We start from the raw sequence: 16,828 nt of genomic DNA, 5'->3' as shown, positions 1-16,828 counted from the left end.
ACTACTAGTGGGAGAGCCAAGGAGCTCAGACTTCACCTAACAATTGACCATTAATTGAACCAGGTGAGAAGGAACAAGGTCAGGGCCAAGAACACTAAGAGACAGGGACTAGTTTACTCTTTTGAATTAGAGTTCATTTATTTCTGTTTTTGAGTTAGAGGAAATGTATCCTTCAACGTTCATAAGAAATAAAGTGCCTGTTGTTGCTGATAATAAAAAATAAAATACGAATTATATTTTTTTCATTTGTAAATTATGCTACACCTGCCTTATAAAGGTTTAGTATCGTTTTTATTACTCTGTTAAACTGTTTTCATCTCAAAGTTTAGAGTGGATCTAAAGAATATTTGTGGGAATCATTAGAAGCACGGTATTTGGAGCTGGAACAGTAGGGTTACTAGATAAAATATATAATGCCCAGGTAAATTTGAATTTTAAATAAATCAGGAATAACTTTTTAGTATAAATATGTCCCACATATTGCACAAGACCTACTTATGCTGAAATACTATAATTTAACAGAAGTTATAATTTAACCACAGAACACCCTGGCGGTCCTATTGAAGAGGTAACTGATAACTTATTCAGTGAGTATATAAGATCTAATCTCTAGATTACATTTGCCCTTTAACTCTCAGAAAATCTAGAGTAACCCGTATAAGAGGAATTTTATTCTTTAAAAAATATTTAATTTCAGAGAATTATCACTAAAAATTATATATGTGTTTGAAATAGAACAATTTAAAAGATTGTCACTAAAAGCAGGCTTTTGAATGCCACTTTTAAGTGAGGAATGCTCAGAAATCAAACTGTTCCTAAACTAGGTCATGGTTAAAACTATTGGGTTTTACTAATTTTATTTAACCTCAGGTGTTTATAAACTGTTATGTTAACCGTATTTTTTTCTTCTTTATCTGGCTGTTCCCCCTACCCCCCACCCCCACCCCACCCATTTCTCATTTCCATGGCTTTGAAGGGGATGAACTGGAATCCAAAAAGCACTAGAAAATTATAGTTTAATAATAGAGACAATCACCTTAATCTCAAAGAAAAGGTTATTCATATCAAAAAACATTAATCTCCCTTCATTTCTTCATGCATTCAACAGACATTCAACAATAAACCTTATGTGGGGTATATAAGCCTTATGCTGAGTGTTACAGTAGATACTTATCTGAAGTCAACATGAGCCCTGCACTCAGGGAGCTTACGGTTTAGCAGGAGATACACACAGGTGACCTCTTGGCTAGCCTATGGGGCAGAGTAAAGTCTGAGAGTAAGAGAAGTAAAGGAAAGAGGGGTGGGCCCAGCCCTGAGAGAGGATAAAGGAGACGGATAATTCATTCCAAATAGGGGAAGGCCTTGCGAAGTCTTGAAGGAAAAAGGGGAAGAAAGACATTCCAAGCTACAGAAGTGACATGACCAAAACACAAAGCTATTAGTATAGCGTGTGATGAAAAAGAGGCAAGTAGTGTGCTGTGATGAAAGTGATAAAGTATATAGAGGGCCGGAGTGGGAATTGAGATTGAAATGGTAGTCTGGAGCCTAAGAAGTCATGCTAAGTGGGTTTTGGCTTTAGCTGTAGGAGGTGGGGGATAGGTCGGAAGGTAGATGAGTGGAAAGAAAGGGGAAAAGGGGAGGGAAAGACAGATCAAGAGATTAAGAGATTATAGATATATATTAAATTGATTATTCAATCATATTAGGTTAATTACATATACACGATAAATTTGAGAAATGAAATTTTGCGTCAATTTTGGATCTAAAGTATCTGTATCTACACATCTACAGTGTTTCTATACCGGCATTTTCCTGGTAGATGCTTCTGGCCAAGCTAAAAGCTCTATCTTAGGTAAAGCCGCAAGCAAGCTGAACTCCAAACGTGGGCTTCTCTGTCACTTTAGTTAAGACACTGGGGTTCATAGCACATGGCATACTTTTCAGCCAGAACAGATTTTGAAATCAGGGAGACTGAAAAATAAATGATAATATAATCCAGGGTGCCACCACTTATTTTTACCATATTAACATTTCTTTGTCAACTACAAGAAAAGGAATCTATTTGTAGTCTCTGGCTTGTCTTTGAAGAACTGAAGAAAATGATATTGTGAGGTCAGGTGCTGGGCTCTCAAACAGATGACGTGGAAGTTTCCATGTGAATGTGTTAGGGAGGAGAGGGGCGGGGACTGAGAAGCCCTTGCAGAAGGCTGGAATCGTTCTTTCAGCATTATGGGCAGAGATGTAGATTTGATCTAATGAATTTTGTATCCTCTTGACAACTCGCTGAATTTATCTCAGGTCTTGATGAGATTATTGTGGAAAGAGTAGAAGAAAAAAAAGTTAAATGTCAGCCACGTAAAAAGCTGTTTCGTCTCCCTGCCGGTCTAAATCTGCACACTAATATTTGGATTTTCTTTCTAAAGATACCAACCAAACCTCTCTCTATTTTTTCTTTAATCTAACATCTATTTTCCTCGGGAAAAAAATGAGGGATTTAAATTACAATTATGGAGACTTGACTTTTTATTTTAAAATTAGCAACTTAAACTGTAGGATATTTAAAAAATCAACTCACCTTCTAGAGGTGCTTCTTAAACTTTAATCTCTAGCCACTTTTTTAAGCCACATCACCACTGACATGAATTCACTTTACCCCTACCCTTTCCCTCAAATTTTTTTTTTTTCATTCTATCTCCTGCATAAAACACATAGTGGCAAAGTTTTCTGACAGCTTAATGGCACTTTCAAGGACTACAGGGACTAGGTTAGGCATGATTGTACTAACTGAACATCTGCAGTAGTTAAAATTTTGCTCTAATTGATTCAACTGCACTCTGTTCATCTAAAAATTTTTTTGTCCTAACAATAAAACTGTGAAAAGTCCATTTGTATTTCGGATCATGTATAATAATGGGAAAATAATATTAGCTTTGTAAAAAACCTTTCTGATAGCCTCATTTCCTGGAGTTCAAAAAAAAAAAAATGCTTGTTACAAGTTTTACTTCGCACACCTCGCTGCTCCGTAGACGTAGTCTAGCAAAGGCAAAATAGTGGAAAGCAAGAACTTTCCCAAGGACACCTTCTCTTTTCTTGACATTATACACGAGAATGGCCTCGAAAGCTACAAGGATTTCTCAGAATACATAATTCATGCCATTGCCATAGAGAGAAAGAGGACAGGAAAGCTGTACTCATGCACTGGTCTCAGGGAGATACGGCCTGTGCAGGTGTTAGATGAAGTCCTGCAAAGCGCACGGGCTGTGCTGCTGGCCTGAAGGGACCCACATGAACAGCCTCGTGTAAATTTCCCCGCACATTAAATTGTAGACGGGGGCCCTGAAATAAACCAGTGAAATGTAGTTGGATATATTCAAATACATTGGATGCACAGTAGACAGGATCTTAATCGGTGTCGGAAAGCTCATTATGAGCAGTGTGAAGGTTCGTCATCCTTAATTAATATTTCTTAAGCTCTTAAAAGTCTACGGCCTGAAATAATTCATTTTTAATGGGATAATAGGAATTTTCCACTCCAATTATTTGTAAACTTCATATTTTTTAAAAGGATGCATTCTTTTTTAAATATGTATCTGCAGTTACATTTCTTCCCTGAAGGCAGGGGCAAGCATTATGAACTTTATATAATGCAAGTTCAGTATAGATATCCCTGACGATGCTTTACTAGGAGGGAAGATGATGTCAAGAAATTTATAGGGAGGCAAACTGCATTATGCCTAACCTTTTGGACATATTAAAGCTTGCCGTTTCCAGTTTTACAGCTTCTTGTTATTCATAAATAATTGATAACATTGGACACAGTCATCTGACATTTGTTAAGGTAATAAATATACCCTAAGTGCTGATGGGTCTTGCACTCCATGATTTAAAAGCACACAGCAGAAATTTAATGTAACTTAAAATGTCTTATATGATTCTATGGATTTGCAGATTCAGTTCAACTCAGCAGATCTGTAAGTACCAAACTCCAGTGAGTGCACTGTTGTGCTAGGCATTTTTATTATTACAAAGCAGGACCTAAGTTTGGGGAAGGAAACATGGACTCAGGTCCCTCTTTCAATCCAGAGAGATAAAGAATTTTCTTGAGTTTCTTATTCTCTTGCCTGATCATGCAAAGGGGAAAAGGTCTCCTGAACCATTATCAGATGTTGCTTAATGGCTGTGCATTGTTTGAGTAGAGTTGATTTTGAGATGATAGGAGATGCAGGCCTTGAAAGGAGGTTGCTCTATTCAGTAGTGAGCTCCCACTGAGATTCTCCTTCTTCTGTCCCTGTGACTCAGTCCTGACCCAATCTAGGACATATCTGGGCTCTGTAATACCAACCACTTACTACCTGATGGCCTCTGTGAAGGAGATGGGGAGCATCAGAAATTTCCCTGTCTTCATGCTGGGGCAAATAAAGAGACCACAGGCAATTTCCCCAGCAGCTTTTGGCCTAGCAAATTGGGCTGATTTGTCATAGGAGTAATGGCACAGTGTTTTATGCCACGTGTCAAGTTTTTGTCTGGTGCCAAGGAAAAGTGTTAGGGATTTGTATTTCCGATAAAATCACATCAATTTTGTATTCTTTGTCAAAACATGGTAACCGCAGTAAAGAAATTGTCATTCACGAGATCCCCTAAAGATTCATACTTCGAACACTAAGGAAGACTTATTTAACATCTGGCTACACACTGAGTCAGTGGTGTCTGAAGTTGCACTTTAAAGTTAACATTTAGGTGGCGTATTTTGGAATACTAGTCACATATCTGATAGGGCAATGTTCTCAAGCTTTTATAAACACAAGTATCGTCTGGAGTCCTTATTAAAACACAGATTTCTGAACTTCAGCTCCAGAGATTGATTCAGGTCTGGGTAGGACCCAAGGATTTGTATTTCTAGTAAGGGACAGGTGATGCTAATGCTGAGTAGCACTTTTTAGGACACTTTCAAGTTGTTATGGATTACCTTGCTTACAGTCACTCTCCAAGATTTTGTTGTATTTTTAAACCCTTACTTTCCACAACTGACTCCTACCAAAGGGTTGTACTAATATAGTCTATCTTGGATTCTGTCAAAGGCAGGTAACTTGTCAAAAACTCTAATAACACTTCCCATACATTATTGAGCATCAGTATGTGTCCTGCACAATGCCAAGTGCTTTAAATACATTCATTTACTTAATCTATTTGATCCTTCCAACAACACTCATATAGCCAGCACTACTGGGGCTTAGAGAGACTGAGTGACTTGCCCAAGGTCACATGCTAGTTAGTTATAGAGCCAAGACTTAAACCCATTTCATTATTACATCAAAGTTTATGTTCTTAAACATTAACACCCAGCCTCATCTATAACCCAGACCCTAAGAACTATACCCATAACAAGTTAAGTTGACAGTTTTTGGAGTACTCAGACAGATCTGTTTCCTGTTTCCTCCTATTTGTTTTATCTTTGCTTTGTAGAGAAAGAAAAAAATCAAAACACTGTAAATATTGCAAAGAATCACCTGAATTTCACAATTTTATAAGGAGATCCACTTCCCCATTTTATAGCTTTGATGCTTTGTGAGAGCAAAGGAAGAAGAGGGGACCAGGAAGTTAGAAAATAGAAATGTTTTGGTTTCAGAAATTATTTAGATGTTGGGTTTCCAGTGTTATTAGAAAGAAAACCTCAAAAAGAAGAAAAATAAACCATGCAAATATTGCTAAAACTACCCAAGTGAAATAATCATTACCTTTACAAAAATAGTGACAGTTATAACACATGAAAGCACAGACCAACACCCCAGGGCAAGGCTTTTAAAAATTAACTTATCATGACTCCCAATCTAAACTTCAATCCATGCTCTGGGTGTAGTGCATAGAGCAAGGGAGGAACAGTGAACCGAGCACTCCTGTTGGCACAGAGGGAGAGAAGTCGTTTCTCCTCTAAAAAATATGAAATGGAATGAGTTTCATGCTCATTCTCCCTTTTCTTCCTGTGATGGCCTCGCCAAAACAACAAAAATGCATCATTTTCGAAGGTGATAGGACTGGAAGTAGATTCATCCACAGTCAACATTAAGCATTATTTCAATATGAGTTTTTAAATAGCTTCTGAACCAAGGCTATCAATGAGCCAGGGAGCTGCCTCTGCTTTGGCGTGGTCAGCCATTAATTGGAACATCTTGTATCAAGACCACGGCCCCTCCCAGCATCTAATCTACAGCCTCTTGTTGGCACAGAGGGTTGGGAAATAAAAATAAAAGGAAGAGGAAAGTTTGAGTTATAAACTCTGAGCCCATTTCCACGGCTGCTGGCAGTTTCAGTTTATTCCTAACCCATCTGGTTCACATTATGCCGTAAGACAAGAAGAAAGCTGCTTCCTGCCGAGATAACCACAGAGAGCTCCCACTTCACTTTCAGTGTGGTCATCTCCACTGACTGGGGTGTGGCTTTGAGGCGAAATTGTCTACAGTTAGGGTTTTTCCCCTATGTATTTTCTTTCCTCCTTAATAGAGATTGCAGCGTGCCTTCTGTGGTTAGCAGCCATGATGCTTGGCCCATGGTTAGTTCATTCATTCATACTTCCTTGCAGGACTGTAAGCCTGGCATTTTGTTGCAATAAGATTTTTCAAACAAGAAACATTGGGTTGTTAGATTCCATTCACCCAGTTGTTATGAGGATTTCAAGGAAATTGTAGGCTTGTCTTACTATAAAGCAGAATCAAGAGTCTATTTTTAGGGGATCCTACTCCGGGGCTTTTCTTGGTGTTTTGCCATCTTTCTTAGCTCTCAGACCCAACATGAACCCCACTCTGGCTCAGCAGCGGAGGAAATGTCCATCTTCCTTTTTGCCTTTGCATATTTCTCTAAAGGACACAGAGAGGCTTTGTTGTCTTTGTGGTTACCAGGTCTGATTTACACAGATGCCTATTAATCACTTCACTATGGAGACAGACACATCCATCATATCACACGGCAGCTCCAAAACAGGCAGACCAGTGAACAAGGATGAGAGGGGAAAGTGTACACTTAACCATTTCGAGGTAGTGGCTGCCTAGTTCTCATACACTTAGCAAGATAATTGAGGGCAGATGGGTAGAGCTCTTCCTTGTTATTAAGCTTAATGAGTGCAATTGGTTTTCTGTTTTTTTTCTTTCGTCTTTCCTGCTTCATTTTTTGATAGGATAGATAATATCTCCCAGTTATTTCTGTACAATTCAGGGGATAAATATAGCTAAAGACAGTTTTTATTTTAAAAGCAGTAATAATAAATTCAGGTAGACTAGCTGTGCCATTAATGCAAAGGTATTGACTCTTTGAAGCCAGTAGTTTTTCAATAACATTCAACGTGAAGCAAGTAAACTGAATCAGCTTTCTTGAGCAAAGAGACCTTTGAAATTGCAGGTGAAGTAACTAAGAACTTTCCTTCCAAAACTGACATATCCTCTAAATACCTTTTTCAGTCATTCGAGGCTTTCGCGGCCTGCCTTCAAATGATTAGCTCTCACTATTACTTTCCCTCTACAAATACTCATTCATCCAAATATTCATTTACTATTTATTTAACAGATATTTACTGAGCACGTTTATTGCTGAAGATTCAGTGGAAAACGTCTCCCTAGTCCGAGGGAGTTGGAAAAGGTTTCCCCACTTAAGCTGATTCCTAAAGGAGACGGTCAGAGGACCAGGTGGTGAGCAGGGATATTCCAGGCAGAGAGAGGGAACAGCCTCTGTGAAAGCCCAGAAGCAAGCTAGAGTACAGGAGAGCGGAAGAGACTAGAAGGAAGGGTATTAGACCATTCGCCAGTCCTCACTTTCCCTTCCTCCATGCTTGGTTCTTGTTGCTCTCTCCACTTCAGCGGACATCCTACACAACCTTAAGGCTTAGCTCAAATGCTGCCTCCTACACACAGCCTTTGCCCATATTGAAGCAGAAGTGATGCATCTCATCATGCTTCCAAACTTTGGTTGTAAGTTCACGTCTGGGCACCTGCCTCCTCCGCTACTGGATCACAGGATTTGTGCCCCCTTTGCCTTTGCCTTTGCCTTTGCCTCCCTAGCACCTAGCGTGGCGCTTTAGTCCACGCTCAGTAAATATTTGCTGAAGACAGCCACAAAGATGCTTGGAGTCAAAACCTGGAGAGTAATAGCAAAGGCCCAAGAACATCACAGTTCAACCCAGAGTTAGGAGAGCATCTTTCCTGAGGTATATTGTCCCAGAGCCTGGTGCTGGGCTCCATGCAGGCTAGGAAATTATAGAGAACCTGTGAGCAGGGCTGCTAGAAACCAAATCAGAGCTATGTTGGACTTCCTCTTATTTTACAGTTTATAATTGTTCTTATTTTGAATTACATATTGCAAGTCCTGGAGGGTGGGGTTTTTTATAATCTTTTCATTGCTTCCAGCCTCTAAAGAGTTTCCAACTGCCCCTCTGAGACCTCCCTCCAGCATATGAAAACTCTCTCACCTCAGAAAAAAAACAACTGGAGATTCTATTCTTTCTCAGTTCTGCCAATTTAAGGCATGATTTCAGAGAAATCTCTTAAGCCATTGTGTGCCTTGCTTCCTGCAATAGGAAGGTGGAAAGAATAAACCATTTAGCACCTCATGACTGGTGAGAAATAGCTGGCGGTTAATGAATCAATGCAAAGGATTTTTCATCAACTGTTTTCATTACTAATGCCCCATTTTCAACTGGTGAGAGCAAGAGGCCCAGGGGTTGGTAGAGAAAGGCATTTCAACACCCCAGATACCTGGGGAGGGAGTATACCACCCTACCGAGGCCCTTCTACTTCCCCAGGTTCTGAAGCAATCATGTTCATCAGCTCCAGCCCTGCACTCTTTGCAGAGATGCATTTCTTTCAAATTACTCAAGTCCACTTGAGCACTCAGTTGTTACAAATAACTCATTTACCCTCATCGACTCTTAGAATTATCCCAGAATGAATTTTATTTCATTTTTAAAACAGTTTCCCTTATTATTACTTTAAACAAATACAGAGCACCTTTATAAATTTCTTTTATCTAATGAATGCTAGTATGAATATATTCTACTAAATGACTGGAGATATAATTAGTTTCTGTGACTTCAGAAGCAAGGTTATTCCAAAAAAAGACTCATCAAGGTTAGAAGTCCATTTAAAAATGTCTCTACATTGCATTGCAAACCCATTTATTTAATAATCATTTATTAGGTGCCCAACTAAGAGGCCTAGGGATGGTGTGATAAAGGCATATAAAAGCTGATTGCAGGATTATTACCCCACTAGGAGTCTAACTATAATCGCTGTATTTTGCTCAATATTTCCCGCTTTTGTTTTACTATTTCAAAATTCAAGTCCTACAGGCAGTCCTGAATCACATGTGTGTTCTTATGTTGCCTCAACATACCATCCTTTGGCAGCATCTGGAGAGCACATGGTTTGGAGCTGGGAAGAACAGGTCTGTCCCTCTCCACCTGAGAGGCCCATAGCAAATGGAATCAAAAGGAGCAGCTGTGACTATTATTCTTAAGCCCTTGCTGAGCTACTAACTCACCACTTCTCTTTTGTGGCTTCTTTCGACCTTTAGATTTGTTCAGCAAACTACAGCATCTAAGTTCTTATTATTTCTTTCTATCCTTAAAACAACCCAATAAGGCATTAAGATCAGGTGTGTTAACCCCACATCACGGATGAAAAAACTGAGGCCCAGAGATGTTAGGTCACTTGCCAAAAGGTCACCCAGCAGTAAGTAGGAGCCTAAAACTCCAGGCCTTTGGAGATCTAATTTTACTGGCACCACCCCCGGCCTCCGTGACAAATCTGGTGTGTCCAGTCTTTCGCACCAATGTCACAGGGGTGATTTAATCATTTCTGTGAATGCCCCTTTGCCATTTTTCATGATATAAGTGGAAAGCTTTAAATTAACAAGGCGTTTTCCAAAAATAACTTTTAACTTCTTGTCTGTGCTTTCAACTTAATCTCTGATCTGTTTCTAACTTTGGATGTGGAGTTTCTGAATTTGTACAAGCAGATGAGGGATGCCACCTGCTTCATATCTCAAAGCTGAAGAGATACAGAAAGGTTTTTAAGGGCACTATTTACATAACAAAATTGGGAGGAGGATGCTGTACAAGACACCATTTTTCTCAAAGGTCAGACCTTGCTCTATTTAACGATCAAAAACCTGAACTCAGATGCCATCCTAAAAAAGAGTTTTTCCCAATGAAAGAGCATGCAGTTTCCATGAGTCTAAGATAGTCAGAGATCTTCAGACACAAAAGAAGAATGGGAGCTAAAAATAAGCAATGGATAAACTTGAAAATTTCAGTTTTCCCAGTTAAACAATGAATGAAACAAATGGATTGCTCTATCCTTATTCTCTCCGTGTTCCTCTTAAGCTGAGAGAGCAATTTAAACTGTAAAGTGCCAAAGCCAACTGTAGATAGCAGCTGCCTGTTATAAGTACCCATTTACTGAGAAGACACAGCCCCCATAGATGTGGTTACCTGCAAGGGATTCATGAAATAACCACTGCTATGAAAAAATTTACCTAGTACCCCCATCAATGGTGTCTAGCTCCACTGAAATCACCAAATAAATGAGGGAAATTAAACTTATTTTATTCACAGGTGTCCATTCTTGTGCGATTATATGTAGGCGGTTAAAAATGATGTTCAGTAGAACCCTATACACAAGCAAAATTGAAAGAAAAGCAGTGCTGTTTTATCATTACAAGGAAATGCAGATTTAGGGAAGAAACTTTCATTAGCACAGTTCCTTGTTGACTAGGTATTAAAACATATATGAACACAAAGACGCTCCACTGTGTGGGGAGCTCCACAATATAAAAGGTGTGAGCTATAGCTGAATTTCCTGCTGGCTTTTTGCTTCTCAGTTTCTACCCCTTAAAAGTTCTTGAAGATAAATCTAGAAATATTTGCGAAGTGTCTCTTTGGAAATTATTCAGTGTCTTACAATCTTACACTTTCCCTGGGGTGAGCTGCTTTCCCTGCCCTTCATTACCAAGGGCATTTGTTTAATCACAGAATCTTTGTTTCACAAGAGATTTTTGCTGCTTTTATTTATTCCCCACCTGATGTCACAATCCTTTGTCAGGACAATCATTTCCACAGCTACCAACGGTAATGTCACAATTGAGAAGAAAAAGACAGTTTAGAAAGAAAAAAGAATATTACCTTTTTCAGGCTAATGTTTGAGTTTTAAAACCATCACTTCACTAATCAAAATCTTTTAGCAGAAAAACCCCATGATAAAGTTGCATTTCTTCAAGGTCTCAGCTGTGACATACAAAGCATTTCAGCTGAATATAGTTGCATGTTGTGGGTTTGGAAAGAGGTAGAGATTTTTACTTCATTTCATTCTAATTCTGTGCCACTGATATCTGCCAGGAAAATACATTAAACATATTGCGGAAAGAGTTGATTTAGTAGATGAAAAAATGTCTCTCCTGAGACCAGAGAAGGTACATTTTCTGTCTTACTATCAGTTTCCATAATAGGAACAATGTTTACATTTCCTCAGCCCATGCAGTGCCTCTAATGTATTCATGTTCGTTCATTCTCCAGAGGCAGGAATTGAAGTATTTGAGATTTTATATTTTAGCTACCACATCAAGCACTTAAGATCTGACAATTGTGATGTGTATTCTCACTTGGTATTAAAAAATAAAAGCTTCGGTGTTTGCATTTGATTAGAGTCTCAGCTTGGTGGCTGATTACACAGGAATAGGAACAACTTTCTTCAGAAACACAGCATCTTGGTTAATGTAGTGTAAGATTATTGACAGGTGTAGTCATACAATTTTTATTAAATTGAAGAAATTAGCTCTGCTGAAGAATCTCACCATGACAGCAAACTCTAGCCATAATAATGAGAGCTGACACGTCTTAAACCCACTTCAGGGTCCCAAATGGTTCCCTTTCCTAAATATTCGATATAAGTAAAGGAAGAGCTTCAAATATTCAGCATATTTTCCTGAAATTGGGTGTGCATGGGTTTTGGGTTTTGGGTTTTGGGTTTGTTTTTTTTTTAGAGGGGTGATACAAAATCAGCATAAACATAATCTGTGAACTTGAGCTATTTTCTTTCACGTTAAATAGCTGTCTTTCCAACAGCTGCCCTCAAAGAAGTCGTCAGAAAAGACCCTGGGAAGCTTGAAGCACTGTACAATTTGTTCATTTAATGTACATAAAACTGTTGCCTCTTCTCCCTGACTTAAAATATCTCACTTATCCCAATTTTATGAGGGGAAGATTGAAAAAAGTTAGAGGAAAAGAGGATTAAATTTTGGAAACGCAAAATTGCCATATTCCAAGGAGTGAAGCAAAGTAGAAAGAGCAAGTACTTGAGAGGGTGGAGTACTGTCTCAGAACACAAAGAAGGCGACTAATAAAGTCTATTTGCATACTGGGGCGGGGCTGGGGAGGATTAATTAGTTAATGTTTGGCAAACCGCGCCTTGATGACAAGTTATGCAGAGGTGCTATTGTCACTTATTACTGTTATTAATTAACAGGGTGAATACCAAACAAAAATAAGCCTCGCGGTGTCCTTTCATTTCTTAACGCCATATGCGATGTCTATTGCAGGAGTGATTCGCGAAAGTTACCTCAAAGGCCATGACCAGCTCGTTCCTGTCACCCTCTTGGCCATTGCGGTCATTCTGGCTTTTGTCATGGGTGCCGTCTTCTCGGGCATCATCGTCTATTGCGTCTGTGATCACCGGCGCAAAGACGTGTCAGCGGTGCAGCGCAAGGAGAAGGAGCTCTCTCACTCGCGCCGGGGCTCCATGAGCAGTGTCACCAAGCTCAGCGGCCTCTTCGGTGACACCCAGTCTAAAGACCCGAAGCCAGAGGCCATCCTCACACCACTCATGCACAATGGCAAGCTCGCCACTCCCAGCAACACGGCTAAGATGCTCATTAAGGCTGATCAGCACCACCTGGATCTGGCAGCTTTGCCCACCCCAGAGTCCACGCCAACGCTGCAGCAGAAGCGGAAACCCAGCCGTGGCAGCCGCGAGTGGGAAAGGAACCAGAACCTCATCAATGCCTGCACAAAGGACATGCCCCCCATGGGCTCTCCTGTGATTCCCACGGACCTGCCCCTCCGGGCGTCGCCCAGCCACATCCCCAGCGTGGTGGTCCTGCCCATTACGCAGCAGGGCTACCAGCATGAGTACGTGGACCAGCCCAAAATGAGCGAGGTGGCTCAGATGGCGCTGGAGGACCAGGCGGCCACCCTAGAGTATAAGACCATCAAGGAACATCTCAGCAGCAAGAGTCCCAACCATGGGGTGAACATGGTGGAGAACCTGGACAGCCTGCCCCCCAAAGTCCCCCAGCGGGAGGCCTCCCTGGGCCCCCCAGGAGCCTCCCTGTCTCAGAGCGGCCTAAGCAAGCGGTTGGAGATGCACCACTCCACCTCCTACGGCCTTGACTATAAGAGGAGCTACCCCACGAACTCGCTCACGAGAAGCCACCAGGCCACCACTCTCAAAAGAAACAATACTAACTCCTCCAATTCCTCCCACCTCTCCAGAAACCAGAGCTTTGGCCGGGGCGACAACCCACCTCCCGCCCCGCAGAGGGTGGACTCCATCCAGGTGCACAGCTCCCAGCCGTCAGGCCAGGCCGTGACTGTTTCAAGGCAGCCCAGCCTCAACGCCTACAACTCACTAACCAGGTCGGGGCTGAAGCGCACACCCTCGCTAAAGCCGGACGTACCCCCCAAACCTACCTTTGCCCCCCTTTCCACATCCATGAAGCCCAATGATGCGTGTACATAATCCCAGGGGGAGGGGTCAGGTGTCGAACCAGCAGGAAAGGCGAGGCGCCCGCTCCGCTCAGCACGATTCTCAGCTGCCTGAGTACCCACCAGACCAAGGTGGCCGCCGCAGAGCCGAGGACGCAGCGTCCTCCTCTGGAACTCGGGGGTACTCTCGAAAAGTGGGCCACGTGCTTTGGTGAAGGTTTGCGACGCGGGACTCACCTCCATTCTCTTCCTTCACTCTTCCCCCCACACCTTGCAACAGGTCGGACTCACAAGAGACTTAAATTATCACAAACATGAGCCAAAAGCACATACCCCCACACACGCACACGTATGTGCAACCGCACGGACACACACACACACACACACACTCTCACACAGAGGTGAAGAGCAACTGCAACCTTTTGTCCATTACTGCACAGGGCTCTGCCAAACTGGGCTAGCGTTCAAACTTGCAAAACAAATACATTTTTAAAAATCATGAAAGTTAAAAAGAAAAAAACAAAGATTCATTGATAATTCTAACTCAGACTTTAACAATGGCAGAAGTTTACTATGCTCAGATACTGTGAAATGTCCACCAGTGTTACAGCTTTCTGTTATCGCAGATTAATGCCATGTTGGGCAACTATGTCATAGATTTCTGCTTCTCCTCTCTTTTAATGAAATAACGTGACCGTTAACGCAAGTAACTTTATTTATTGTTCACCTTTTTTTTTTCCTTAAGGAAAGGACTCTTACACATATCACCTGACGAACAGCTCTTCAGAAAGCCCCTTGAAGTTAAACTATTTAACGTGAAATCCATTAACTGGAATAATTGAGTTTCTTTATTTTTACAATAAATTCACTGAGTAAAGAAGTTGGAGCTGGAATTCTGAGCTTTGTGTTTGGACTGTCCGATCTCTAGCTAAAAGGAAAAAGTTACGAGGTGAATACTTATGTAAATCTCCAGTTAATTTGCTGGTGAGGTCTCTGTGCTATAACATGCAACATGCAAAAAAATTAGTTTAGAAGTCCTTCCAGATCCTAACTTCTAAAGCAACCAGGAAAGGAACTTTTAGAATGGCACATCCATGTCCCATTGCTGCCAACATGGCTTGTCAGTGGTTCCTACTTTCTGTGAAGGCACCAGCTTGTGATATGCCATCTCATTTCACCTTGCATGTGAGATAGCAAACAAAATCCACAAACAGTGTGAACTAATTAATACGCTGGCTGCTACCTTGCATAAATTAATGGTTTGATCACACGGGTTTTTCGTGGGGTTACATCTGTGAATAGCCTGTTTTCCACATGTAAATTTGTGCCTTACACCCTGAGTTGTGTACACTTGTAAAATGTCGTTATGATAAACCTTTTCTCCCCTTTCGAAATACAGATATTTATTTAACCCTCCCTCCCCCACACTCTCACTCCAACCCTCCGGAAGATTAGCGTCCAGCAGATGGAAGAAGAACGCAGTAGTGATGCTTATAGTCTTGCAGCCTGGGAAAGCTGGGCACACAACACCCTCCAATTCACACTTTCTTCTAGTCGTGCCAACTCCAACCACCCTTTGGCCATGCTGCCAAGCATGGACCCCAGTGTTGTGGTAGCAAATCCCTTTTCCCCCTCCAGAGCTCCCTGCTTCCCTTAGATTCTCAGATCATTTCAACATGGTGATATCCTCATTAACCAGCAGAAAAAGAACTAAAGTCCCAGTCCTCATTTCTGCCATGTCCACTGGCTCAGAACACGCTGTGTTCAGTTGGGCAGGCACCTGGGAGGAGTCTCCAAGCAGTGTGCTTAGTGCACACAAAGAAATAACATGGAAATAGGTGCAGGCAGGCTGATTCCTGCCATGATTAATGAGTAACTCCAAGTACAAGGCCAATCACAATGGATGCTGCAAAAAACCTTGACTAGAGTAAAAGATTTTTAATTTTTAAAATTCCTTTATTTTTTTGTTGTTATGGTTTGTAGGGGGATAGGTTAGGGTGTTTTTCTCCTCGGTTTTCATTAGCTCAAGCACACAGAAGAGACTTTATCATGAACAAAGGTATTGTCAACGTCCTGTAAATGTTGGTTATTGTTTTTTTAAATAGTTAAATATATTTGGTGATCTCTTTGTGTCTCTATATCCAGTTTGGTCTGGGTTTAGTTTTGTCTTTAAAAAAAAAAAAAACTCAGAAAAGACAATTTTGGACAATTTTGAGTTGGCTGGTAAAAAAGCAGTGCCTCCATAATCAGTGAGACTGGGTGTAAAGCTGTGAGGTTCCACTCACAGCTTTTTGGTCTAAATATCCATTGCTGTTTTGCTGTTGTTCAGGGTATGTTTTTGTTGTTTTTGTGTTATTGTCTTGTTTGGTTTTGTTAGTGGAATCGGTGTTCACATCCTGTGACCTCTACCCTGAAACCATGAATTCTTTTCTACAAACCGAGATATTGTTTTTTCCCTTGAATTTTCTTCAAAAATGCAGAACTTAGGGAGGTGATGGGTGTTTATCACCCTGCTTCCTTCTCCCTCCATGCTTGACTCAAGAGTATTGCCGATGCAGCGCCCAGTCTCTCATCCCTGTGTGGGATGGGCATCACTGCCTCAGCTCTCTTACCTGTGTCAAAATTTCATCCCACACCCCTACATCCTACAACCCATCACTTGCGGTGTTAACCCTAAAATGCACACGTGTTGAGCTGTTCTTCCACATTTAAGTATTTTTCATCTTTTCTTTTTTCCCCACTGTGTGTGGGGGGAGGGTCCATAAACCTGAGTGTGCCTTTGCTTTCCACCCTTGCTAGACACTGGTAGATGCAACAAACTCAAATTTATATTTGTTGTAAAGTTGTAAAATGTTGTAATGTCACCAATTTTCCTTCCATCTCCACACCCCTAACATCTGATTCATGACTTAATGTATCTTGTAAAAAAGAAAAGAAAAAAAGGGGAAAAAGACAAAAAAAAAAAAGCAAGGAAAAGCCTCTTTATTACTTAAAAGTAATAAAACAAGACTGTTCATTATCTTTTGTGTCCTGAATGCTTTTATTTATCTCTTAAAATTTCCCTTCTTAACCTTCATCTTTTCTGGG

The 16,828-nt window shown here is 40.9% G+C and overlaps 1 protein-coding gene across 3 annotated transcripts in view; it reads left to right on the top strand.

Moving 5' to 3' along the window:
* Positions 1–16,761, top strand: part of SEMA6A (semaphorin 6A) — a 121,621-nt gene extending 104,860 nt beyond the window's left edge. For 2 of the 3 annotated variants that reach the window (XM_015590544.2, XM_015590545.2), the window contains exon 18: positions 12,577–16,731. In XM_015590544.2, coding sequence (XP_015446030.1) covers positions 12,577–13,775 — 1,199 coding nt within the window. In that variant the 3' untranslated portion in view covers positions 13,776–16,731. Of the gene's footprint in view, positions 1–12,576 lie in introns of all 3 variants that reach the window. The other variant, XM_006913302.2, reaches the window with a different exon arrangement.
* The last annotated feature ends 67 nt before the right edge of the window (positions 16,762–16,828 follow it).

The sequence above is a fragment of the Pteropus alecto genome, unplaced genomic scaffold, assembly GCF_000325575.1.
Source record: "Pteropus alecto unplaced genomic scaffold, ASM32557v1 scaffold20, whole genome shotgun sequence".
Lineage (NCBI taxonomy): Eukaryota > Metazoa > Chordata > Mammalia > Chiroptera > Pteropodidae > Pteropus > Pteropus alecto.
This window is presented reverse-complemented; position numbering and strand designations above follow the sequence as displayed.